Source organism: Aspergillus neoniger (assembly GCF_003184625.1).
Source record: "Aspergillus neoniger CBS 115656 unplaced genomic scaffold BO87scaffold_2, whole genome shotgun sequence".
Classification (NCBI taxonomy): Eukaryota; Fungi; Ascomycota; class Eurotiomycetes; order Eurotiales; family Aspergillaceae; genus Aspergillus; species Aspergillus neoniger.
This window is the reverse complement of record NW_020291130.1, coordinates 1,295,287-1,318,148: the sequence shown is the minus strand read 5'-3', so window position 1 is coordinate 1,318,148 and position 22,862 is coordinate 1,295,287. Positions and strand designations below refer to the sequence as shown.

Here is a 22,862-nt window from a genome sequence, read left to right as displayed (position 1 = left end):
ACTTGCGTGACTTCATTGAATTAACTTTATACACATCTTTGAGCCTATTCTGGGAGGAGGTCCCAACCAAGGAGACAAAAGTTCACGCCACAATCCGTTCCCGACAGAGACTGTCAACATTGAACATTATGCCCGAGCTAGCGGAAGTCTCACGTATAGTCCATTTCCTTCGTCAACATCTTGTCGGCAAAACGCTTTCCAAGGTGTCGGTGCAAAACGATGACATTGTTTACGGCAAAGCGGGCACCACTGCTGCCGAGTTTCAAAAGGCAATGGAAGGGAAGAAAGTTACTGGTGCCGGACAGCAGGGCAAATACTTCTGGATTGCTATGTCATCACCACCCCATGCAGTTATGCATTTTGGTATGGCGGGCTGGCTGAAGATCCGGGACGCCGACACATACTACTACCGGACAGACAAACCAGAAGATAAGGAGTGGCCGCCGAAGTACTGGAAATTCTTGCTCGAAACCGACGGCGATCCAAAGACAGAGGCTGCGTTTGTTGATTTTCGCCGACTGGCCAGAATACGTCTGGTAGACTGTCCCGCGGAGGAAATCCGTAAATACAGTCCTCTGAAAGAGAATGGCCCAGACCCTGTCACCGATAAAGACATCGTATCGGAGGAGTGGCTGGCAAAGAAGCTGAGAAGCAAGAAGGTACCTGTAAAAGCCCTGCTCCTTGATCAAGCGAATATTAGCGGAATAGGCAACTGGATGGGGTACGTTTCTTCAGGTTCCCCTTATGGCAATTTCACCCAGCTGACTGCTTTTATAGCGATGAAATTCTCTATCAAGCTAAGATACACCCTGAGCAATACAGCAACACTCTTGATGATGACCAGATCAAAGAGCTGCATTCAGCGATACATTATATCTGCTCCACCTCCGTAGAACTTCTGGCAGATTCGGAGAAATTCCCAGCTGACTGGCTGTTCAAACATCGGTGGAGTAAAGGCAAGAAGAACACGCCATCAGTGCTGCCAAACGGGGAAAATATCACTTTCCTTACGGTAGGCGGCAGAACCAGCGCAGTGGTTCCAAGCGTGCAGAAGAAGACTGGGCCAGTAGCCAAGGACGTCAGCAGTGAAGACGCCAGTAATGCGCCGGCAAAGTCGAAGCGAAAGCGGGCCTCAGTGAAAAAGGAGGAGAGCGAACCGGAAGCTAGCGAAGAGGATTTGAAGCCCAAGACAGGGCCCAAAAGGCAAAGCAGGGCTTCTGTCAAGAAGGAAGACATCGATGAGACAGAGACTAAGCCGGTAGAAGCACAACAAACTACCAGAAGGCGCTCTGGCCGACTTCGAAAGTAGGAATCCCGACCATTGTACCATTATAACCATATTAGCGACGTATCGGGAGATACGACGTGACGGACGTTATTATACCGGTTTTATATAATACTATGTACCACTTTTCCTGGTCTACCTGTTCATACCTTCAATCCATGCAGCCTTTCCCGGAAGACATCGAAATTGCTGTCACCCTGAGCAACTTTCGACATGTCATCTAAAACCGCAAATACAATCCTCTCCCACCATCCCTGAAATTCGATTTCTTTCAGGACTTCGAACCAACATTGAGCAACCTCGGCATTTGGGTTCGCAAATGCGCCACAACCCAGAGCTCCTAGGACTATTCTCCGATGCTTCTTATACCCTGCGATGCGGAGAATAGACCGCATCTTGTCTTTGGTCAGTTCTCGATCAGAACGAAACTTAAATGCCGCTGGATTTGCCGTATAGTCCACCTCTGGTCCTTCCAGGGCAGCAACGCTAATAACGCTCACAATAGGGAGATGTTCAGGCTTCTGCAGGTCCATCAGCCCATGACCCTGTGTGAAACTTTCACGGAAGATAACGACGGTCGGAGAATAGATGGCGTCTCGTTCTCCTATGGGATAGTATCGGTATTTAAGGGTGGAGCTGAGGCTGCTTCGATAGCAAAGAGCCTCCTCCTGAGCCATAGCTCCATTACGCCAACCGCCGCCTGGATTCCTTTCGTTGGCCATATTCAAGACACACACGTTCCGCGTGTCACTTTGCCGGAATTGCCTGGAGGGGCTATTAACCCTAATGGCGATGTCGAACGTATCTCCAAATATGACTTCGACATGGGTTGATAGCTTTGGACTGAGCCTTGGATTTAAAGAAGGATATCTGATGCGTGGACAGTACTGTGCTGTTGGAGGTGCCCGAGGCACCGTACTTAGAATGCCGGGGAGAAGGGCTTGAGTCTCTTCCGCGGTCGCTCTTAGTATTGCTCTCCTATCAGCTCCCGACATAGGCCGTGGTCGCACATTGACCGGTCGGAAGTAGTCCGGTAATAACTTTTGGCTCATCTTTGTATTTGTGGTCTGCTGTGAAACTATGTAAGCAGAATGTAAGGTTAATCTGGCTACATGTCTGTTAATGTAGTGTGTGGCATGACTTGACAGTAAGAGCAGACTTAGGCAGCAAGGCTGGAAGCACCAGGGTGCCTGGTGAGCGGCCAGCCAAGTGGAAATCCGAGGGGCAACACGAACGAGCGGCAGAACACGAGTGCCTGGCGGGCGGTGCCGAAAGGCGGTCAGCTTATCATCGCCGATCGCGGGGCTGCCGATAAGCATCCAGTAACATCAGAGTTCGTCGCCACTGCAGATGACAAAGCATTGGTCTTTCTTTCCATCACTGTCACTGTCGCATTTCTTCTACCTGCTCTCATATTCCATGCACACTGAAGTCTTGCACATTGCGTTCAACTTGCCGTCGAAGCTTTCATATTGCTAAATCAGCACGGTCCGAGTTGCAGCGCAGACTTCTGAGCCCGCTGCGGAGTGGCGCTGCTATACCTGCTCATCTAGCTAGGAGTCTTCAATTGCCGCCACAATGAGTGCAATTCTATCTGCAGACGACTTGAACGATTTCATCTCTCCCGGAGTTGCGTGCATCAAGCCTGTGGAAACTCTCCCTGCAAAGGATCCCTCGAAAACAGATGTATGTGCTCGACCTTCTCCCTGCTTGTACCCCACTCCATCCAATGAATGAGCGCTGATTTATAATCTCTCAGAACCCCTATGAAGTGACCACAGAAGACAAATTGCAGCCTGAAAATCTTCCACCGGCACAAATCTCTTTGACTGATTGCCTCGCATGCTCTGGGTGCGTCACTTCAGCTGAGGCCGTACTCATCTCGTTGCAATCGCATGCGGAAGTCCTCAACACTTTGGATGCGCATCCCGAGTTGCTGATCAATCATGAAAATGGGACATTAGCACAGGGTCTGGGCACGGACAATGACGAAGGCCGAGTTTTCGTCGCAAGTGTTAGCCCTCAGGTGAGGGCAAGCCTAGCAGCAACCTATGGAATCACGGAGAAGGAAGCATCATACATGATCCAGCAGTTCCTCAGCGGTCCCCACGGTTTGCGTGCTGGAGGCAAGAATGGCAGCGGCTTCACATGGGTTGTCGACACCAATGTTCTGCGCGAGGCTGTCTTGGTTCTTACGGCGGACGAAGTTGGCGAGACTTTGACGACCAACCCCGATTCCCCTAGCACAAACAGCGCAACCAATACTCTTCCCAAACGGCCGATCCTCTCGTCCGCATGTCCAGGCTGGATATGTTATGCGGAAAAGACACATCCATTTGTTCTCCCACATCTGTCACGACTCAAATCACCGCAAGCGTTGGCTGGCACCTTTTTCAAAACCGTCCTCAGTAAATCACTTGGCATCCCGGCCTCTCGTATATGGCATTTGGCCGTCATGCCTTGCTTTGACAAGAAGCTTGAAGCCAGTCGTGAGGAGCTTACTGATGCTTCGTGGCTGTCTGCGAAGGACGAAGACCACACAGCCGTCCGTGATGTTGATTGCGTGATCACCACTCGCGAACTTCTAAGCCTAGCGTCTTCCAGGGACCTTGCGCTTCCCAACCTACCGTTCAAATCCCTTCCTCAGCCTTATATACCACCATTTCCAGATACCACTCTGAACGAATTTCTGTTCTCAAAGTCTTCCGCAGGACAATCAAATGCCGCAGGTACATCCGGAGGCTACCTCCACCACGTGCTTCAGACTTTCCAAGCACGTAATCCAGGCAGTGAGATTGTCACTCAACGAGGAAGAAACGCCGATGTAGTCGAGTACACCCTTATGTCGTCGGAGCACACGCCTATCCTGAAAGCTGCTCGCTATTACGGTTTCCGCAATATTCAAAATCTTGTTCGCAAGCTGAAACCAGCCCGGGCTTCTCGTCTTCCGGGCGGTAGTCGACGAATGCCAGTCGGACGGGGCGCTGCTTCTGGTGGTTCTGGCACAGATTACGCTTATGTAGAAGTCATGGCATGCCCTGGAGGCTGTACTAATGGAGGAGGTCAGATACGCATTGAAGATGCCCGCGAAGCTAGCTCCAGCGTGCAGTCCTCAACCTCGGGCGAAGTGCCCGACACCTCGTCGAAGCCGACACCACATGAGCAACGCGCTTGGCTTGCTCGTGTAGACGAGGCATATTACTCTGCGGAGTCGGACTCCGAGTCGGAAGCCGGAAGCCAGTCGCAGCCCCTATCCATTCTTGAGAAAGAAGACAAAGTCCATAATGCCATGCGTTATTGGTCCGACTCCATGGGCATCCCGCTCTCGAAGCTTGCCTACACCACATATCGCGAGGTTGAGAGTGATGTTGGCAAGTCCCAGCCTGTCGCGAACGATACTACTCGCGTTGCTGAGCTTGCTGGGAAGATTGGCGGTGGTTGGTAAATCTGTTTCTTTTCTTTCACTTATTTATGACATATACCCTGTGATGTTTGGATGACATGAGCTATGCGTGCATTTTCTTCATCGGGACAACAGTCTTTGCATTTGGACAGCACATTATATAGAGAGATACCATGTTTGCTGGTGGAATCGGTGGCAGCACGATAAGTCGTGGGAGATGTATAGTATTGTGTCTTATCCTACGTACTACATTCCAAAAATCAAGCAATCATTTACTCAAGGTCGACAGAAATCGCACTTGACGAAATATATAAACCCACCCATATTTTCCTGAACAAAACAAAAACGACCTAGAGTACTACTATATTCCGACAAATACCACAAACTGCACAACCCACCCGCTTACTAATCACATCACTACAACCACCTTATACACAAGCATGAATCCAATCATAACCAGCCCAGCCTAACCCAATCCAGCAACAAACCTCCAACGCAAAAAAGTTCCAGAACAAACCAAACCACCCAAACCTTCCATCACCATCTACACCACACCCTCCACTACTTCCCCAACCGCACACCGACCACATACGTACCCTCTACTCACCACCACGCAAATCTCAACCTACCGCAATAAACCAATACAACCCACCATGTCCCGCGAACAATACCAAGTCCCCAACCTGGGCGGCGGCGCCCAGAACGCCTTCGGTGATGCTGCCGGTGGTGGCCCCATGGACGGCCCTGTCGTCGCGTACCTGTGCGGCGAGTGCAACTCGCGCGTTTCGCTGAAGAGGGGAGACCAGATTCGGTGCAAGGAGTGCGGTCATCGGGTTTTGTATAAGGAGAGGACGAAGAGGTTAGTTTTTCCTTCTTCTTTTTCTTCCCTGGGGTGGGGATGGGGTTTTTTGGGGAGAATAGATGTGGGAATTGTAATGATTGGATGAATGTGTGTGAGTTTGTGCTAACTGGTTTACTTCGCGATGTGCAGAATGGTTCAGTTCGAGGCGCGGTGAATTCGGTTTCGATAGAATAAGTGGTTTGAGTTGAGTTGGACTGGGCTGGACAGATATGGTCTGGTTGGGCTTGTTTGACTTCATTTTATGTATGATGGGGTGGGTGCATTTGGTGGCGCTTGGAGTTTGCTTTTTGTTGTTATGTATTTCTTTGTGAAAGGTATTTGTCTTGGTGAGGGAGGGTTGGATGTTGGTGTGAGTGGGAGGTGGGGAGTAGGTGGACGAGTGGGATTATTGTCGAGTGAAGATAAGTGATGATGGGATTTTGTGCGGAAATACCCCTCGTCTTTGATTCAGGCGGTTAATTCAACTATGTTCATGGATCATTACTTGGGGTTTGAGTGTCTTGAACAGTATTCATTTCGATGGTTACGGTATCATAAACTATTCACTACTACCCGAAAAATTATGGCCATACTGTTGTTCAAAGAACAAGTTGGCCTATACTTTTTAGAGCCACAGAAAAACCCGAGAGTCAGAAGAGAATGAGTGGTTAGAGATATGGAAGCCGTTGATATGATTAAAGCCGGTTCGTGACTTCAATGAAGTGCTCGAAGGACTTGAGAGCAGCGCCGCTCTCAACGGCCCAGCGAGCTCGGCGGACACCCTCCCTCCAGCGCCCGCCACCAGGGCCGCGCTCAGTGATGACCAGACCGTCATCGCCAGGTCCCATATTGCTAGTGTCCGCATCACAGATACCCGACACCGTTAGGAGGGCAGCCACGTTCATAAGAACGAAGCTCAGGATGGGATCATCTCGGGGCAACTCATTCCGCAGAATGCTCATCAGCTTGGCTGCGTTGTCCTTGGGCATCTTCCTGCCGCCAACGTCAGATAGCGGGTGAGTCGGCAGGCCAAAATCGGACGGGTGCAATTGGAACATTTCCATCTTGACCAAGGTGCGGGGGTGTTCCTCCTCATCGCACGAGCACTCATCCTCCTGGGACCCTTGGTACGCGGGGTTAGGATATTCCGTTAGTTGCCAGCAGTTGGTCTTTCCTGCGCAGCTGATCTCGTCCAGATCCTCCTCACCGCAAACAACAAGCGCCTTCTTGCATCCGTTCTGCCGCAATGCCTCCACAAACACCGGTCCCAAGCTCTGGTAGGCCACACCAACAACACGCGCCTCGATAGCCCAGTCGACTGGGTTGGCAAGGGGTCCCATCAAGTTGAAAATTGTCCTAAGTCCAAGCCCACGCCGAACAGGGTCGGCGTACATCATGCCAAAGTGGAAGTTGGGAGCAAACAGGAAGGAGTAGTTGGTCTCCGCATAGACCTGGGGAAGGTTATCGGCGTTAACTGCGCCGATCTTCGGGGGCACAGGAGTAATGGCGTTCAGGACGTCGGCGGATCCGGAGAAAGAGGTCTGGGCCCGGTTGCCATGTTTGGCGGTCATGAGGAGAGGGGAGGCAATGATCGAAGAGGTTGTGGAAATGTTGAAGGTAGAATGCATGTCTCCACCGGTACCAACGATATCGCACTAGAAGCAACGTAGACGTCAGCCGTATGATCCAATTGAGGTACAATATAACCAGCATCACTCACCAGACCACCCCTGTAGTTGCCCTCCTTCTTCCCGCGCGACTTGATAGCAGCCTTCAGAGTAGGCCGGTCGACCTGGCGAGCGGCCTCACGCATGCGATGCGAACACTTGGCAATGACTTCAGCATCGCGATCCAATCCCGTAGAATGCAAAAGCGTGAGCAGCGCTGCGGTCTGAATATGCGAAATTCCATCTTCAAAAATCAGGGCGAAAGCTGAGGCAATTTCCGAAGCTTCGACCCGGCGTTCCGTAGCGGGGTAGGCGAGTCTCTTGAGGAGGGGTGAAATGGAGACATGTTGCGGTTTCTGGTCATGAATTGAGGCGGACATTTTGCCTTTAGTTTGAATGTTAGCAGATAGAACGGAACGGCGCGCACGCTCCTATATAAGCAATGAGTCACAACTTACTCACCGAGCTTTCAAGCTTACCTGCATGAAAAGGAAGGAAGGTTCGGAGTTTGGTCGGATGCCCGCTGACCGCAGAACAAAGAGTCATCTTTGCGTCTGGCAGAATCCCACCGCCTGTCATCCCGGCTAATCCACTTTAGGAAGTCAAGATTTCGTGCCATATTTTCGTCCAGCCGGACATCCTCCAGCACGCTGCTCTTGTCGCCGGCATCGCCAATTTCACGGTCTTGGAGGTTTTCGTCCGGCCCCTACTTCCTCGCGGTACTATTCCACGCCCAATTGACCTTTCACCCCCCGAAACTCCTCTTCCCACCTCCACAATGCCGCCTCGCGTCCGCATCTCCAGCGGCCGCATCACTCAGTCGGTCCGCCGACAAAGGGTCGTTTACCAGCATGAACTCCCAATTGCTGCCAGATATGCCAGCACAGCAGCCACGGCCACGACCCCGGCCGCATCAATCGAGCAAATGACACACTCCCCCGCCCCCATCGCCCACTACCCTCCTACGCAGCCTCCCTCGCACCGCAACCCCGAATACCGCCGGTCCCAGCTCCTCCGGCAATACACCTCCATCATCCGCACCACGCCTCTCATGGTCTTCCTGCAGCACGACAACCTCCAATCGGTCGAGTGGGCCGCTATCCGCCGAGAGCTGAGCGCAGCCATGCAGAAGGTGGACGAGAAGATTGCCTCGGAGGGCCGGAAGGCCCCAGCGCTGGCTCCGCACATCAAGGTCCAGATTGTCCAGACGCGCATTTTCGAAGTCGCCCTCCGCATCGTCGAATACTTCCGTCCTAAGCAGACCACCCCGGTCCCCAGAGCTGTCGACCCTGCCACGCAAACATCGGCCGAAATCCCTCTTGCCGCTTCCCGGGATGACCCTACCCTCTCCCATGACCTCTCCCGCGCCGCTCATGATGCCGTCCTGTCTATGAAGGGCAAACATGAGCTTTCGGAGCTGCTGGTTGGTCCTGTGGCTGTCCTCACTATCCCCCACGTCTCCCCCGAACACTTGAAGGCCGCGTTGCAGGTCCTGGCCCCTAAGTCGATCGGTCTTCCTTTGCCTACCCGGAAGGCTAACCCGGGCTGGCATGAGTTCCCTGTTCAGAACGGTCTGAACAAGTTGTCTTTGGTTGCTGCTCGTATGGATGGACAGGTCTTCGATGTTGAGCAGTCCAAGTGGGTCACCAGTATCGAGGGCGGTATGGATGGCCTGCGGTCACAGCTCGTTATGGCTCTGCAGAGCATGGGATCCAGCATCACGAATGCTTTGGAGGGCGCTGGAAAGAGCCTTTACTTTACGCTTGAGAGCAGAAAGCAGGATATGGAGCCGAAGGAGGAGAAGGCGTCCGAGGATGAGAACAAGGGTGATTCTGCTTGAACCGCCTAAGGCTGTTGAATTCTTCTGCCTGGCTTGCCATGTATAATAAAATGTCGCGTGTATTTTTCTTTCCCCCCTTTTTTCTTTCCTTTTTGGTTCCCATTTTTACCCTTCAAGACCATGATTGTTTTAGCACATGAAGTTTCATTAGAACCGGAGTCATAGTTCTGGGTCACAAATACATACATATTCCTTTTTGGCTGTGGCGTCCGCTTGTACACTGCGTATCGTGACCTACGTTGAAAATACGGGTATTATTTTATGATACCTAGTTCACGTAGCCCTCTTGTTGGGTCTATCACTGACACAGGGTGCGGTTCTTTTGACAATCCTCTTGAAGAGACTCGGAGCGGGATTGAAGCGCAACCGGCAGTCCTTCCTTTCATACCCAACAAGTCCTCCTTAACTGTTGCCATTGCTCTGCTCGCTCTGCTCTGCATGCATCAACTGCCTGTGTAGCAGCCGAGAATTCATACCCACAATGCATCGTACAAGATCCCAGTCGCCATCCAAGCCTACCCAGTCCGTGACAAGGACACCAGTAGACCAATCACCATCACCCTCTCCATGCTTCCTGCACAGATACTCAACAGTGGCAGGGTTCAGCTTAGCAGCAATCTTCTCAGGCCAAGTCCCGACCTTCCAGAAATTGCTGGCGCTCAGGAAGTTGATGTAGAAAGGATGGGCACGCGTAGCCAAGGGTCCTGGAAGCACCCCAAACGGGTACTGGGTCTTGCTTGCGCGTCCACACTGCTCGGTCACGTATTCGATCTTCTTATCGATGTTCGTGGTCTCCAAGACCTCGTAGAAATCTTGGATGCAAAGCTGTCCACTGGGGCAGGTGGCACTGGCGCAGTTATCGGCCCAGCCACTGGCGTTGATGCCCCATCCTTTGCCATCATGGATGTCTTTCAGGTGTTCGAGGATTTCGAACCGACGGACAAGGACAACCTTTCCACGTACTTCGCCTAGGGTGGGGATCTTTGGTTCCGTGTACCATCTGCTCCCTGGGCGGGCGTAGTGGTCGTTCACGATTCTACTTAGCTGTTCGTCGGTGTGGTTTCCGGGACCTTCACGCTTGAGAGAGATGATGAGTGTTTCGGAGGGATTTTGCTCCAGGAAGTCGTTCACTTCGTGCATCAAGTCCCGGAAGTATTTGTTGCCGGTTAGTGAGATGGGGAAGACGCTGTGTACGAGGATAAGCTCCTCCTTCGATGTATCTTCCGGATATTGAGGCTGCACACGGATATCAAAGAAACGCACGCCGTTCCTGAGCTGTTCCCTGGGGCTGACCGCTTGGCAACGAACGGATGGTGCTGCCACATGGCAGGTTGGGGAGTTGTGCGTGCCTGGAATTGAAAGAGAGGAGAGCAAGGTGTCATCCTTCAGTTCGCCCATCCAGGCATTCAGATTGGCGGAGGAAAAGATGGTGAGATGGGAAGCGGCGGTGATGTAGATCCCCGTGAGCTTGAACTTGGGATTGTCACAGAGTGCCTTCATGGTGGCAGTCTCAGTGGTGGGCACTGGGGTCTGGATTTGATGTCGCTCTCCTTCCACCTCAAAGACCCAGCGTAAACGTTCCTTCTCCGACTCGATGAACGAGCGAAGCTCTGTCTGGACTGACTCGAAGGGCGCGACATGAATGTCAACTTCTTTCTCTGCAAAAGGCTTCGTATCATCGTTCACAGCAGCAACTGGGGCATTCGCACGGGTCGTATTGGTCAAGACCCGTGTGAAATTCTTTGCAAAAGTTTGAACCCCAAGCGATCTATCGGGGGCACGGAAGCGCTCAATGCGCTTCAGTGTAATGGGCGTGGAGGTGACATTGCGAATAGTGAGATGTTCGGCCACCATCTTCTTGGTTCTTTTACTATTTACTCGCTCCGGTGTTGCGTTGTTCTGCGGGTCGTGTCTCCGTGGACGGCGTAGTGAACACGGCATTTAGGACAGATCTCCGACGGACGGGACCGACAATCTAGACTTTATAATTAGCAGGCTGGCAAAGGGGAACTGATCCCAAGGAAAAGGCTGAAGTATCAGCCTGTCAGGGTTAGATTAAGGGCCGTAATTGGTCTGTTTGGCTGGGGGTGCCTGGTTGCAATGGGGATACTATGGAACACTAAGAAGACCCCCGATGGGGATTGCACCAATAAAGGCCGGCGCCCACTGCCCATACTGGCCCAGGATCACCTGCCGAGGCGGAACACCGGAGCCCTGGAAAGTTTGCTACGCAGACGCGAACCAGCTCAATGGTCTGCACAAGCAAGCGCATTGGACTGTCTGGAGTTAGCAAGTCAGCCCGTAAGCCAATGTTTGCTATTTTGGGCCCCGCCGTCGCAGAGGGCGTGCTTGAAGCGGTTAATAATGATCAGCCCTGCGTCGTAAGGCTCTCCGTAATCCAGATCCACCACCCGCATACAACATCCCGCGGCTGACAATCGAGAACGACAGTTTGAGCCGGCAGTTGGTTTCATCTTTGTGGCAAGGAGTTATTGATACAAGTCAAGTTACCCTTCGAACTGAATTACTTTATAGTTGTTTGTGAGCCAGCGGGAAAATCTTCGAGGCTTGGATCAGTTAGATCATTAGGCTGTTTGCTGTCATGGTGGGTAGGACAAAAATATATCTCTATGAGTGGGATCCTGCTAGAGGCGAAGACGGAGACATCTTTTCTTGAATTATGGACCACCCGGCTGTTAGATTTGGGGTCCAATTCGATCCATGTCCTTCGCCTTCAGTCAGTTTGGGGGAATGAAGAAGATCTGAATTGTGGACTGGTATAGATCGGCCCGCACGTGCCATGTTCGATGGCGGAACAACTCATAGCCCGAATTGCGGGCGGATGTGGGAATGTGGAGTAACACCGCATAGAATAACATCAGCTGGTGATTATAACAATATGATCTTATAGTGTCTTCGTGGATTATTTCATCGCCCTCTACATAGATGAAATGCTATGCTCTCCCATCGACATTTAGTCCTCTAAATCCTCTTGGCATGGTATACGGATGGCTATGGATATCCGGAACCTGAGCAGAAGCAGTTGTTCCAATGTATTTAGTAGTTGCAGTACTGCTTTTTGTTCAGTTTCTGTTTCACCGTCAGAAATGGGATCAGACAATTACATTCGAAGATAACGCTGGAACTCATTACAGAACCGAAGCTTCCTCCACGCTTCGTTAAACGGGCAGGCGAGCACTAGTATTACTACTGGCTGTTGGGTGTCTCCGTTTGCTGAAAGTAAGTACTAAGTACTACTAAGGTAGGCTCCGAATTTGTTTCCGAGGCATCGGGAGCTTCCACGGTAGATGCCTAGTATCTCAGATTGCTGCCTCCTCCCTTCAATGGGTAGTCGTATTCTATTCCTCCCTTCGTAATAACACCGGAATCAATATCAGCCAAGCATCAGCATAAATTACCGTGGATCTGCGTTTTTACAGTGTCTCATCTAGGCGCGCGCGTATTGAAGTGAATGCTAGAATTAGGGTGGCTTCCAAAACGGGCTGCCGTCTGCATGTACTTAATTGTAGTTGGTTTCCCACTCTCACCCCGCCTGTTCCCTTTCAATTCCTTTCAGCCTTCTTCTCTCTTAATCTACACTTTCTCTCCTGTATCTTCTCCAACTCCCAGTCGATTTTCACATTTCATCTCATGGTCTGTTAAGCAACCATCTAGCAACTATGGGAACCAGGGGCCTCGTTTTTATCCGCTGCCGTGGTAGATACTTCGTCTATTACAATCAATTCGACAGTTATCCGGAGGGATTAGGCGACGCCATCTTGAATGATATACCTGAAGACCCGGAGAAATATCAAGGCAAGTCCATGTTTCTTCGCCTACATAACAGCATGCAACGTAACTAACATCCAGTTAGAATGGCTTCGATTCATGCGAAATGTCTATGCTCAGCTCGTTCACCAATTTGAGACACAAACCCTTCCAGTCAAGGTTCAAAGCACCCGAGAGGAGTACTCGAGTGTGGCTCTGAAAGAGCGCTACGCAAAGAGCTTCTGGGCCATTGATGATCGACTACAACTACCCCCACTACAGACAGTCGTCCCGGAGCTGATGCATGCGTGGAACATTGAATGGACCTACACCCTCGATTTAGACCGGGAGGTATTGACGGTTGACAACTCCCTTCATCTCTACCTAGCCAGACTTCCCCGTGCAGGGGGGTGGATCAAGTATCTTGGACTAGATGGTCGAGGCCGTCGGGCAGCTGATCGGTGCACACCTGAAGGGGTTGTCGCCAATTTTGGCTGGAAACCGGAGGTAGATGGTGCCTCGAGAGATAGGTATAGCCACTTGGACATCCAGGTCGCTCCACTGGATACATTCTACGACCAAGGAGACATCATTGATGCACGCGAGTCACTACTGGCTGCCATCTTTACGCGCATGCATCATAGATATCGACCTGTCCTGGATGCCTATCTTCCAGAGTGGGATCCAAGTTGTTTCTCGTTCAGGGAGATAGCCTTTGCCATACTGTCTATTGCTGCTGGTGAAATAACACTTGAATGTGCTAGCAGCCTGGACCAAAACCACCAGACAGAAGGCTACTATCTGGCTCGACAGGATGTTTCCCCCGAACTGACTGCGCCCGGCTATCTGCCAACCGTTCTTCCACAGTTTCTACACGAGTCTCACATCCCGGGTACCCAGTCTGGCTCAGCACCCAGTAGCAAAATCTACTGGCTTAGGAATGTCCTTGTGTACTTGGTTACTAGACTGGATCTGGTCGAGGTCGAGGAGGCATCCGTTACCGAAGTTGTGGAAGCTGGCCTCAGGCAGGGACTAAAGGATTTCCATGCCATGGTATTCTCCATCTTAGATGTCGTGCTGCTTCGTGTTCAAAAGTGTCCGGATGGAACCGTGCATGTTAGCAGGTCTCCTCTTACCGCACTGATACAGTTTGATAATAACAACTCAGGTTTTGCGAATGGCCCTCGAACAAGGGTGTCGTCTTCTTACCCTGCGCAGGAAGATACATGCACAGCCGAGGAATCCACAAATGACTTTGAGAACCTAGAGTTGGCCAGTCCGTGTGATTCAGAAAAGTCTACACGAGAAAACATCGCTAGCCCTAGCCACGAGGAAGTCTCTGGTGCAGAGGATGTGGCCGCCTTTGTTCGGGAGCCTCAATCTTCGAGTTCTGAGCCTGTGGAGTCACATCTGTCAGTACATGAAGACCCTGTCGTTGACGATGATCATGGTTTCGGCCCAGTCTATTCACCGGATGTTGATGATGGAAGCGAAGATGCTGCTAGTTCTGAGATACAAGAGGGGTCTCAGCTTGAATACCCAGCAAGCGGTTCAGATATTTCGAACGATATGGGATATGATGACGATGACGGAGAGTCTACTGGTGATGGGTCTGGGAATAAGACGCACACCGATGCTTTTCTCGCGGTGTTACGTTTCTTTGACGCAGCTACCTATCAAAACCTGAAGCATGCAAAGTCGCGCGTATTCCCCAATGAAATACTTGGAGCCATCATGAAGTTCTCCGATACGCGGACCTATCGCGCGCTTGGCGAAGTGTCATCTTACTGCCGAAGAACCGGTAACCGTGAGTTTCGCTTGAACGATGACTATGCTGTTGTGGGCTTTGACAGTGCCGAACAAAGCTTCATCTTGGAAGATCTGCACTCGGGGAAGAAGAGCAATTCCCAAGTAAGGCATTCCAATGAAGATTCGTGGTTCCCTGTCACCCTCAAGGATGATGAGATAAAGTTGAATCCTGTGATCGGAATAGCCGATCACACTCGACAAAGTATTCTGAGTTCTGTGGGCATGGTATTCTCGGAGGTGGTCCACAGACGTTCTCCTTATACAAAGCAGATAGACATGCCCGAACAGTAAGTTTTGCTGGCCAATTGGGTTATGGGTATCTAACCTCCTCCGCAGGATGTACTATGACTATTATGGCGGCAGTCAGATCCAAGAACCCGAGCTCCTATTCAATATTGAAGAACACACATATGTCGGGTCTGTCGAAGATGGCTGGGGCAGGTATCTTGCGCGAAACTACCAGCTCAACAGTGGTTTGGATACTCCGGACTATTTGATCGTTCATATTCGCGGCCCGACATTCCGTTGCCTTCTACCCCCTAGGTACCGTGAGCTCGTCATGGATATCACTCATTGCAATGGGTTGTATTGCGTTCTGCGCCATGTGCGTGACGAAAGTCCCGAGGAATGGGACCTGACGATGAAGCATACTCTGCGCCAGCTTCATCAACGAGAGGAATCGGAGAAATCGAGTTATACTGTCAGTACTAGAGGACGACCTGTTGTGGTGGCCTTTACCACGAGTGTCAGATTGTTTTATTATGTCCACCGGTGTGAAGAGCCCGCAGCCCTTGGAGCCGATGCTAGTTCTTTGTCTCGTGATATCGCTGCACGGTGTACGGATGCAGACCCCAGTCGACGTCTCATTCCCCTTCTTCCCGGAGGTAAGACCATCGACTTGAAGACAAGCGATGAGAGAAACGAGTTTGAGAGCTGGATGAAGATCTTCTGCGGTAACATAGGAAAGTCGACTGAGTGGGACCCTTTCACGGAAGAACAGCAGCCTCTCATTCCCAACAAAAACGTGCCCAGAAGTCCTGTGCAGGACACAGACGAGCCTTTCTTGTGAAGACTAGGGGTATAGGCAATTGTGGGCAACGATACATTAAGAAATAATGATAGTATATCCTACATCTTGAAGTGGCCTTGACTCTGTGTTTCCGATGTTGTGCCGGCTTGCATTCTTACCACATTCGTCTGCTTTCCTAGCTCAGAATGCTCAGGGTAGAAAGAACAGAGATAGCAAGGATGGGTAGGATGCTATTCAGAACCTCTTATCTAGTTCAAGTTTTATCACGGTGGTATTTGCTGAGACTTGTGTTCTTTCTTAGATGACCCGCTTGCTTCCTTGTTTCTTACATCGATCTGCTAGCGATAAAGACAACAGAATGATACACTACTAAGGGCATAGTTCAGTGTCATACTCATGAAAGGATCTAACTAATACAGCGTATACTTTATAATTCCACAATCTGTAAACCCCATTGATGTCTATCCCTAAAGCACTCTAACTTATACCCCATTGATGTCTATCCCTAAAGCACTCTAACTTATACCCCATGCAGCTACTCTGTACCAAGAGTGCAATGTAGACTAAACCACCAACCGGAGCATGACGTAACATAGTAGTCAGTAGGGCCCTTCTTCTCCTTCCATCCCACACTTAGTAGGCTAGTATTCAAAGCAAGTCATGAATTCACATTCTGATACCCGATCGAGCTGGCTTAGTTAAGATGCTAGCTATGTAGGTGCTTCAACCTTCTTCAAGCAGAGAATATCGCCCCGAACGCCTATAAATCCCCCTCAAACTTGCAATGATCACCAAGCAACGCACGCCACGACGTAGAAAAGCCAGTCGTTGTTGTAGCTAAACACAAACCAAAACACACTAAAAAGTAATGTGAAGTGTAGTTATCCAAGGTAGATACAGTCGAGTGTCGCAGCCGGCTAGCCCGCTGCCTTGCCTGCAGCATGTATTCGGCGAACTTAATAGGCTACTAGTAGTAGCTAAAGCCCGTCCAGTCCGACTCCAGCTATATCATGTCAATATATTGTTATAAGTATCCGTCCACTCTTATTTATATCCAAGGCAGGAGTGTATATTGCTATGGACTAGAAAGTGTGATCTTCGTGACATTTCTAAACATAGTCGTATGTAGATAAGACATAGGTAGGGGGGTAGGTAGGTATCAATCAACAAACACGAACAAAAACGAAAATGCACATCAATCCAGAATTTAGACTCCCATATCAGAAATCAATGAAAAGACAGCTCAGGCCCAAAAATGCATGTGAGAATGCAATATCATACCCAACTCCATACACAAAACCCCATAAAGGTCAAATAAATCCATCATGCACCAGACACAACATACACACTTCTCCCCGGACACAGGTGGTCAATCAGCGATACCTGGCCAACGTATCCCTCACCAACTCCAACACCTCCGTCTGGACCTCCGCCTGCGAAGCCCGCACATCCACCGTAAGGGCATCCCACTCGCCCTTGGGCTCCTCGAGATCCTGCAACTGCGACTGCACCATACTACTCTTCATATAATGGGCCTGTCGATTCATGACTCTCTGCAACAACATGGTCTCATCCAACTTGAGATAGATGAAATGGATCTGTACCGAGGGGGATCCGTACGCCGCGACACGCATCACGTCCCGGTATTTCTGCTTCAGGGCTGAACAAGCAACAACTACGCCGGAGGGTGGGTGGAAGTTGTTAGTCTCGGAGGGGGAGAGCGCTTCGATGGCGGCTTGGCGGAGGGAGATGAGCCAGTCCCATCTGTCGGCGTCGGTGAGGGGGATGCCGTTGGACATTTTTTCTTTGTTGTTGGGGGTGTGGAACTGTTGGGTGGTTGGTTGGTTAGTTATTTAGGTGTGGTTGTGGTTGTGGGTGTGGTTATGGTATGTTAGGTAGGGTTGGTTGGTTGGTTATACGTACATCATCACCCTCTAAGAAAGGAATGCTAAGTTCTTGTTGAATCCCCTTGCCTACTGTGCTTTTCCCACATCCTGCTGGCCCCGTCACTACCCAGATGTGTTGGATTTGGTCTGCCGACGGTGCTGTGGTGGTGGTGTTACTGCTGGTGCTTCCCCACATGGCGTTGACCACGGAGTTGGTCAATGGGCTTTTGCTGACGGGACCGCGTGTGGAATCTACTACTGCCGCTGCTGCGTTGGTCATGGTGGGTTGTTGGGGTCGTTCGCCGGCGGAGAGCATGGTGGTGATGTTGTTGGTGGAGCAAGTAGAAAGGGTTTTTGAGAGGTGAGGGAGTTGAGAAGTTATTGTATGACGTCCTTGCGAACCGTGGGAAAAATAGGGTTGGTTGTAATTCAATTCAGTTTTATCCACCCGGGAGGAATAGTGGTGGGAAGTATGAATATGTTGGATGAATGCGAATAGCCTATAGCGGCGCAAGTGGTCACCCGACGAGGAATGAGGAGAAGATTGCGGTAATTGAATATAGTGGTAGTAGTGGTGGTGGTGGTGGTGGTGGTAGGTGAGGTAAGTGGTATGAATAGTATGGGGTAATGGAGTCTTCGGCAGTGACTTGGGGTATATAAGTAGTATAAAGGCAAGGGGGGAAGGGAGAGTAAGAGAGAGGAATGGAAAAAGGAACCAGCAAGAGGAAGGGGAATTAGATCATAAAAAATAGTAGATAGATAGATTTCAGGGCAGTTTATAACAAATCAATAAATCAATAAATCTCCTTCAAGTATGAAATGCAAGTGGGTCACCTCGTCGGGGCACAGTCATCTCATTGGGACTGCCAATTTCTCATAATTCCTTCTCTTGATTTTCTTTGATTTTTCTCAACTCAAATATGAGACCCGGCTTTGAGTAATGAATTAATAGCAGGTTGGGGCCGGAAATTGCCAGAAGGGTTTCCACCGCATCGTCATGGGCTGGCTGGTGGTGAATACTAGTCGGGGACCGATCCAAACCACATCCGCCATCGAATCACAAAGCAGCTGAAAACTATTTGCAGGCGCAAAAGAAGTAGGGCATTCCGAGTGGGGGGGATATTGAGCAGCGAAACGGGCGAGTGGGGGAGACTCACTCCAAGCAAGTCAACTTTCAGGAGTCCGGCGGTCTGGTCATTAGCGGGAGATCCGATCGGTAGCAAAACAACTCTCCTCGTATTGTCGCATACACACCTCCATACAAGCCTGAGAGAATAATAAAAAGTACGCGCGCATTCCCTTTCCCTCCCCCCCCCTTATTGCCTCATTTACTCTTCAGCAGCAGGAACAGGGGGAATTTTGCCCGGGAAGGAACCAGTCAGCTCAGCGAGACCATCATATCCCTGTGTCACCCAATTGAAATGTTGCTGGCTGACTTTGTCCGGTCTTCCCGCCATGATGTCACTGGGTCTGCTGCAACCGGGGATTCGGAACCGTAATTTCGTACGTCTGTTTCTGGTTTCTGACGGTACCGGGACGGGTAATGGCTCGAACCCCCACGCTATTCCTAACCCGGTATTGGGTCACCGTCCCCAAAAGGGTCGTTTTCCACGGTGCGCTTTCCAGGCCATATGCTAGTCTTAACTCTTGCTAACGGACCGTCTAAAGTGGTCCCGAGTACAAGAACAGGGACTTCAATGTCTACCCCGGTCCTTGCAGATAAGATAAAACAACGGATCAAGGTTGAAATGACTTAGTCTACAGAATCATTTCCCGCGCCAAGCTCAACTTTTCATCCCCTCTCATCCGACTGGAGAACAAAGAACCTTCAACCTGCCGATGTTCGTTCCCGTGGCCTCCACGGCCATCAAGCCTGCCTAGTCTGGCCCAACTTGGCCAGACGACAGGTCAAATCAGGGTCTTCAACAACTCACGGGTGTTACTTTCGCTGGAATTTTGCTGCCTTCTGTGTTACCCTGCTAGACATGGACTGAGAAAAACCAAAAATAAGCTGCGGAAGACCGCCATTCCTCCCAGGAACCAGTCAGAACCCATGCGGACATATCTGGCACCCGCTGATTGATCCTGCATACTCACCGCTTGGGACTGTGGCGCGCAGATGGATGGCCGCGGCTCAGTCTGGGGAAACTCTGATTGCTGGCATGCGAGTCAAATAATGCAGATGTCGAATTCCCCGACGAACTTCCTTCCTTGGGAGGAATCAGGCAGTCTTGCTGCCAGCACGACGTGCAGTACAACCTAGATACTCTACTTGGTACATCCAACAACACGGAAACATGTTTCCAGCAATGCCAATTAAGGTTACGGGCCCGCGGCTCTTTGCATATTCCTACCAATAGACATGTGTTTCTGTTGACTGTGTGCCCGATGACTGCCTGTCTAAGACTGTGATCAAGCATAAAAAGCAGTCTGCATGCGCACAGAGGTGTAACAACGCTGGGCAGATGATGCGGTTACCCCTCCTGACCGACAGGAGTTAGATGGCCGTTCAATCAAAGCCCACGGGTTTAGCATGCGCTGTCGTCCGACTCATTCTCGTAGTGTCATCGTAGGATCGGTCATATGCTGCACGACCCTTGATGGCGGACAAATTTGCCTCGAACACGAATGGTAAATTTCTCCGTCTGTGCCATGTCAATCGTGTCATGGATTGTAGGGCGTACATTGTTCTTCTAATTTGAACATATCCGGCTCTCCCTTACCTAACAGGTATGGCAGTTCTGTCGCGATCAGCCACGGCATAATGAATTCTCCAGCTTTCTACTTCCTGAAAGGCCTCTAAGAGCAGAGCTTTCGCTTCTAATGAGCGACTACTATGGCTTTTATGTGGTGATGATGGTATAGTTGCGGATGACATAGTACTGCTTACCTAAGCAGTGATATGCCAGGTTGCCCACCGCCAGGCAGTCGGGATGCCGCCTAACCAGATGAAGCTGAGTGCGACATGGCCATTGTGTGATATCGCATTCCATAGGCCGATTCACCAAGTACACTACGCTCGTTCCAGCTGATTGAACTTATTATATCTTCCTTCGCCATCGAACTCCTCGCCTACGATGACCTCCCTCTTCTTCTCCACTCCCGTCGACATCGATGTGGTCCTCGAAGACAGCGATGAGCGTCAGACGGTTGATGTCAAGCTCGACAAGGGCCGTCGCGAGAGGGTCCCCCTCTACATGGACGGAGAGTCTGTCAAGGGTGCTGTGACGGTCAGACCTAAGGATGGAAAGCGTTTGGAACACACGGGCATCAAAGTGCAATTCATTGGCACGATCGGTATGGAACAATGGCTCTGATGAGGGGGCGGGCATGCCTCATCATCATCCCCACTCCACAGTTGCTCTAAGGCTTCAAGTCTCGATTCTAACATGCAATTGCTTGTCCAGAAATGTTCTACGATCGCGGTAACCATTACGAATTCCTATCGCTGGTCCAGGAGCTCGCAGCTCCCGGAGAACTGCAGCACCCCCAGACCTTCCCGTTCAACTTCAAGAATATCGAGAAGCAATACGAATCATACAACGGTATCAATGTTAAGCTACGGTACTTTGTCCGCGTGACAGTGTCCCGGCGCATGGCGGACGTGATTCGGGAGAAGGACCTCTGGGTCTACTCCTACCGCATGCCCCCCGAGACCAACAGCCCCATCAAGATGGACGTCGGTATCGAAGACTGCCTGCACATTGAGTTCGAATACTCCAAATCCAAGTACCACCTCAAGGATGTCATCGTAGGGCGCATCTACTTCCTGCTCGTGCGCTTGAAGATCAAACACATGGAGCTATCCATCATCCGTCGTGAGACGACCGGATCTCCGCCAAACCAGTATAACGAAAGTGAGACACTCGTGCGCTTCGAGGTAAGTCTGCATACAACTAGAATGGCTGCATAATGTCCAAAGCACTAACCTGCTGCACGCAGATCATGGATGGATCACCTTCCCGAGGTAAGTCGGTGGCTCGGACTCACCTGGCTCTCAGACATCGCAACACGTCACACTTGCGGTATTATCACCACCGAGCACCTCTCCTGACCTGTTTCTAGGTGAAACTATCCCCATCCGTCTGTTCCTTGGAGGATTCGACCTTACCCCGACATTCCGCGACGTGAACAAGAAGTATTCGACGCGCTACTACCTCAGCCTGGTACTTATCGACGAAGGTACGTGATACTGCATCCATCTGCGTTTCATCTGCGTTTTAGCCTTGTTTGGCGACTGCCGTTCATGAATCCCGTCTGGCGTGGGATAACCATATCGGCCATCCCACGCATGTGAGACCAGGCTTTGGGTTGCAAAGGCGTGGTGGTGGCTAGCTAGCTGGCCCACTTCCTCCATAGCCAACATCCATCCCACGGCATCCCACCACCCAAGTCAATAGCCGGTCGGCTATTGATACCCTTAATCGGGCCGAAATGCTGCAATCTGGCCAGTGGTTACAGTTGGGGTGTTTCCCTCCCCCCCGTGACTAACCCCCACGCTAAACCTCAAACTATTCTGGTCTCGCGTGGTAGCCCCACCGGCCCCAGTTCCCTCCCGTTTTTCCTTGCGTTCCGGAAGTTTCGATCGTCACATTCAAACATCCATCGTGCTAACATCCCCGGTCTATCTATACAGACGCTCGCCGTTACTTCAAGCAATCCGAAATCGTCCTCTACCGTCAAGCTCCCGAGATCGCCATCACTCCTCAAATCGCCCAGCAGCAACAGATCCAACAACAGCAGCTCCTCCAACAGCAGCAGCAACAGCAACAGCTGCCCGCCGGTTCTGCGACGGCCGGCCCCGGACGAACTGACACCCAGCCTCAGTTCACTCAGCAAATCCCCGCGGCTTAATCCAATCTGTGTCCGCGTCTCATGCTGTAGCGAAATAGATCGTCTTTTGTTCTTGGGCTGCTACTGATGCTGATGCCGTGCTGTGCTGTGCTGTGTCAGACTTCCGTTTGATGTTACCTAACCCTTACCCATTATACCCTTCTGTGTATTAACCTATGTCTGGCTGTATTTCTCCCTGTGTTATGATGAAATCTCAGCAACATGAAATTTACTTTATGATCTGTTCCGTATTTTATCTTTTCTGTTTGTAAACTTCGTGGTGACATGAGATGGGAACAACCTGGTCCTATTACCTGACTATGGTGTCAATGCTATAAGGTGAAAAATACGACCTAAGAGTACCCGAAGAATGCTCGACACGACGTAAAATCGAACACAGAACCATTAGCAACCTAGTCATACAGCAAAGTCCAAGTAGACACAAGTAAAGAAACCAAGGACAGACAACAACAGCGTCAACGCTTGCTAGATGGCACGAT

The 22,862-nt window shown here is 50.7% G+C and overlaps 10 protein-coding genes across 10 annotated transcripts; 6 read left to right on the top strand and 4 right to left on the bottom strand.

The window, feature by feature from the left end:
* Positions 1-128: 128 nt before the first annotated feature.
* On the top strand, positions 129-1,309 carry BO87DRAFT_382464 (putative formamidopyrimidine-DNA glycosylase; the record flags this gene model as incomplete). Its single annotated transcript, XM_025624606.1, has 2 exons — positions 129-721; positions 778-1,309. 2 exons carry the CDS (start codon positions 129-131, stop codon positions 1,307-1,309), a joined length of 1,125 nt encoding a protein of 374 aa, XP_025484910.1.
* On the bottom strand, positions 1,081-2,444 carry BO87DRAFT_325231 (uncharacterized protein). The gene has a single exon (XM_025620100.1). It carries the CDS (start codon positions 2,335-2,337, stop codon positions 1,429-1,431), a length of 909 nt encoding a protein of 302 aa, XP_025484909.1. The 5' UTR covers positions 2,338-2,444; the 3' UTR covers positions 1,081-1,428.
* A 201-nt stretch (positions 2,445-2,645) lies between these two features.
* Positions 2,646-4,969, top strand: nar1 (iron-sulfur cluster assembly protein NAR1). The gene is made up of 2 exons (XM_025620099.1): positions 2,646-2,971; positions 3,045-4,969. The coding sequence occupies exons 1-2, from the start codon at positions 2,864-2,866 to the stop codon at positions 4,728-4,730; spliced, it is 1,794 nt and encodes a 597-aa protein (XP_025484908.1). The 5' UTR covers positions 2,646-2,863; the 3' UTR covers positions 4,731-4,969.
* Positions 4,970-5,270: 301 nt separating this feature from the next.
* On the top strand, positions 5,271-5,704 carry BO87DRAFT_455212 (Rpo12/RPC10 RNA polymerase subunit family protein; the record flags this gene model as incomplete). Its single annotated transcript, XM_025628621.1, has 2 exons — positions 5,271-5,547; positions 5,680-5,704. The coding sequence occupies exons 1-2, from the start codon at positions 5,342-5,344 to the stop codon at positions 5,702-5,704; spliced, it is 231 nt and encodes a 76-aa protein (XP_025484907.1). The 5' UTR covers positions 5,271-5,341.
* Positions 5,705-6,043: 339 nt separating this feature from the next.
* On the bottom strand, positions 6,044-7,695 carry BO87DRAFT_325225 (anthranilate phosphoribosyltransferase). The gene is made up of 3 exons (XM_025620098.1): positions 7,659-7,695; positions 7,250-7,581; positions 6,044-7,184 (listed from the first exon to the last, which is right to left on the bottom strand). The coding sequence occupies exons 2-3, from the start codon at positions 7,574-7,576 to the stop codon at positions 6,225-6,227; spliced, it is 1,287 nt and encodes a 428-aa protein (XP_025484906.1). The 5' UTR covers positions 7,577-7,581; positions 7,659-7,695; the 3' UTR covers positions 6,044-6,224.
* A 149-nt stretch (positions 7,696-7,844) lies between these two features.
* Positions 7,845-9,230, top strand: BO87DRAFT_372577 (mitochondrial 54S ribosomal protein uL10m). The gene has a single exon (XM_025622324.1). The coding sequence runs from the start codon at positions 7,975-7,977 to the stop codon at positions 9,034-9,036; it is 1,062 nt and encodes a 353-aa protein (XP_025484905.1). The 5' UTR covers positions 7,845-7,974; the 3' UTR covers positions 9,037-9,230.
* A 208-nt stretch (positions 9,231-9,438) lies between these two features.
* On the bottom strand, positions 9,439-10,890 carry BO87DRAFT_421567 (phosphatidylinositol-specific phospholipase C; the record flags this gene model as incomplete). Its single annotated transcript, XM_025627063.1, has 1 exon — positions 9,439-10,890. The coding sequence occupies one exon, from the start codon at positions 10,888-10,890 to the stop codon at positions 9,439-9,441; it is 1,452 nt and encodes a 483-aa protein (XP_025484904.1).
* Positions 10,891-12,924: 2,034 nt separating this feature from the next.
* Positions 12,925-15,682, top strand: BO87DRAFT_393051 (uncharacterized protein; the record flags this gene model as incomplete). Its single annotated transcript, XM_025625037.1, has 2 exons — positions 12,925-14,900; positions 14,950-15,682. The coding sequence occupies 2 exons, from the start codon at positions 12,925-12,927 to the stop codon at positions 15,680-15,682; spliced, it is 2,709 nt and encodes a 902-aa protein (XP_025484903.1).
* A 1,334-nt stretch (positions 15,683-17,016) lies between these two features.
* BO87DRAFT_297025 (gluconokinase) lies at positions 17,017-17,845 on the bottom strand (the record flags this gene model as incomplete). The annotated part of the gene is made up of 2 exons (XM_025619012.1): positions 17,017-17,469; positions 17,567-17,845. 2 exons carry the CDS (start codon positions 17,843-17,845, stop codon positions 17,017-17,019), a joined length of 732 nt encoding a protein of 243 aa, XP_025484902.1.
* A 2,377-nt stretch (positions 17,846-20,222) lies between these two features.
* BO87DRAFT_349531 (vacuolar protein sorting-associated protein 26) lies at positions 20,223-22,650 on the top strand. Its single transcript, XM_025621031.1, has 5 exons — positions 20,223-20,826; positions 20,937-21,409; positions 21,472-21,496; positions 21,595-21,711; positions 22,166-22,650. The coding sequence occupies exons 1-5, from the start codon at positions 20,607-20,609 to the stop codon at positions 22,381-22,383; spliced, it is 1,053 nt and encodes a 350-aa protein (XP_025484901.1). The 5' UTR covers positions 20,223-20,606; the 3' UTR covers positions 22,384-22,650.
* The last annotated feature ends 212 nt before the right edge of the window (positions 22,651-22,862 follow it).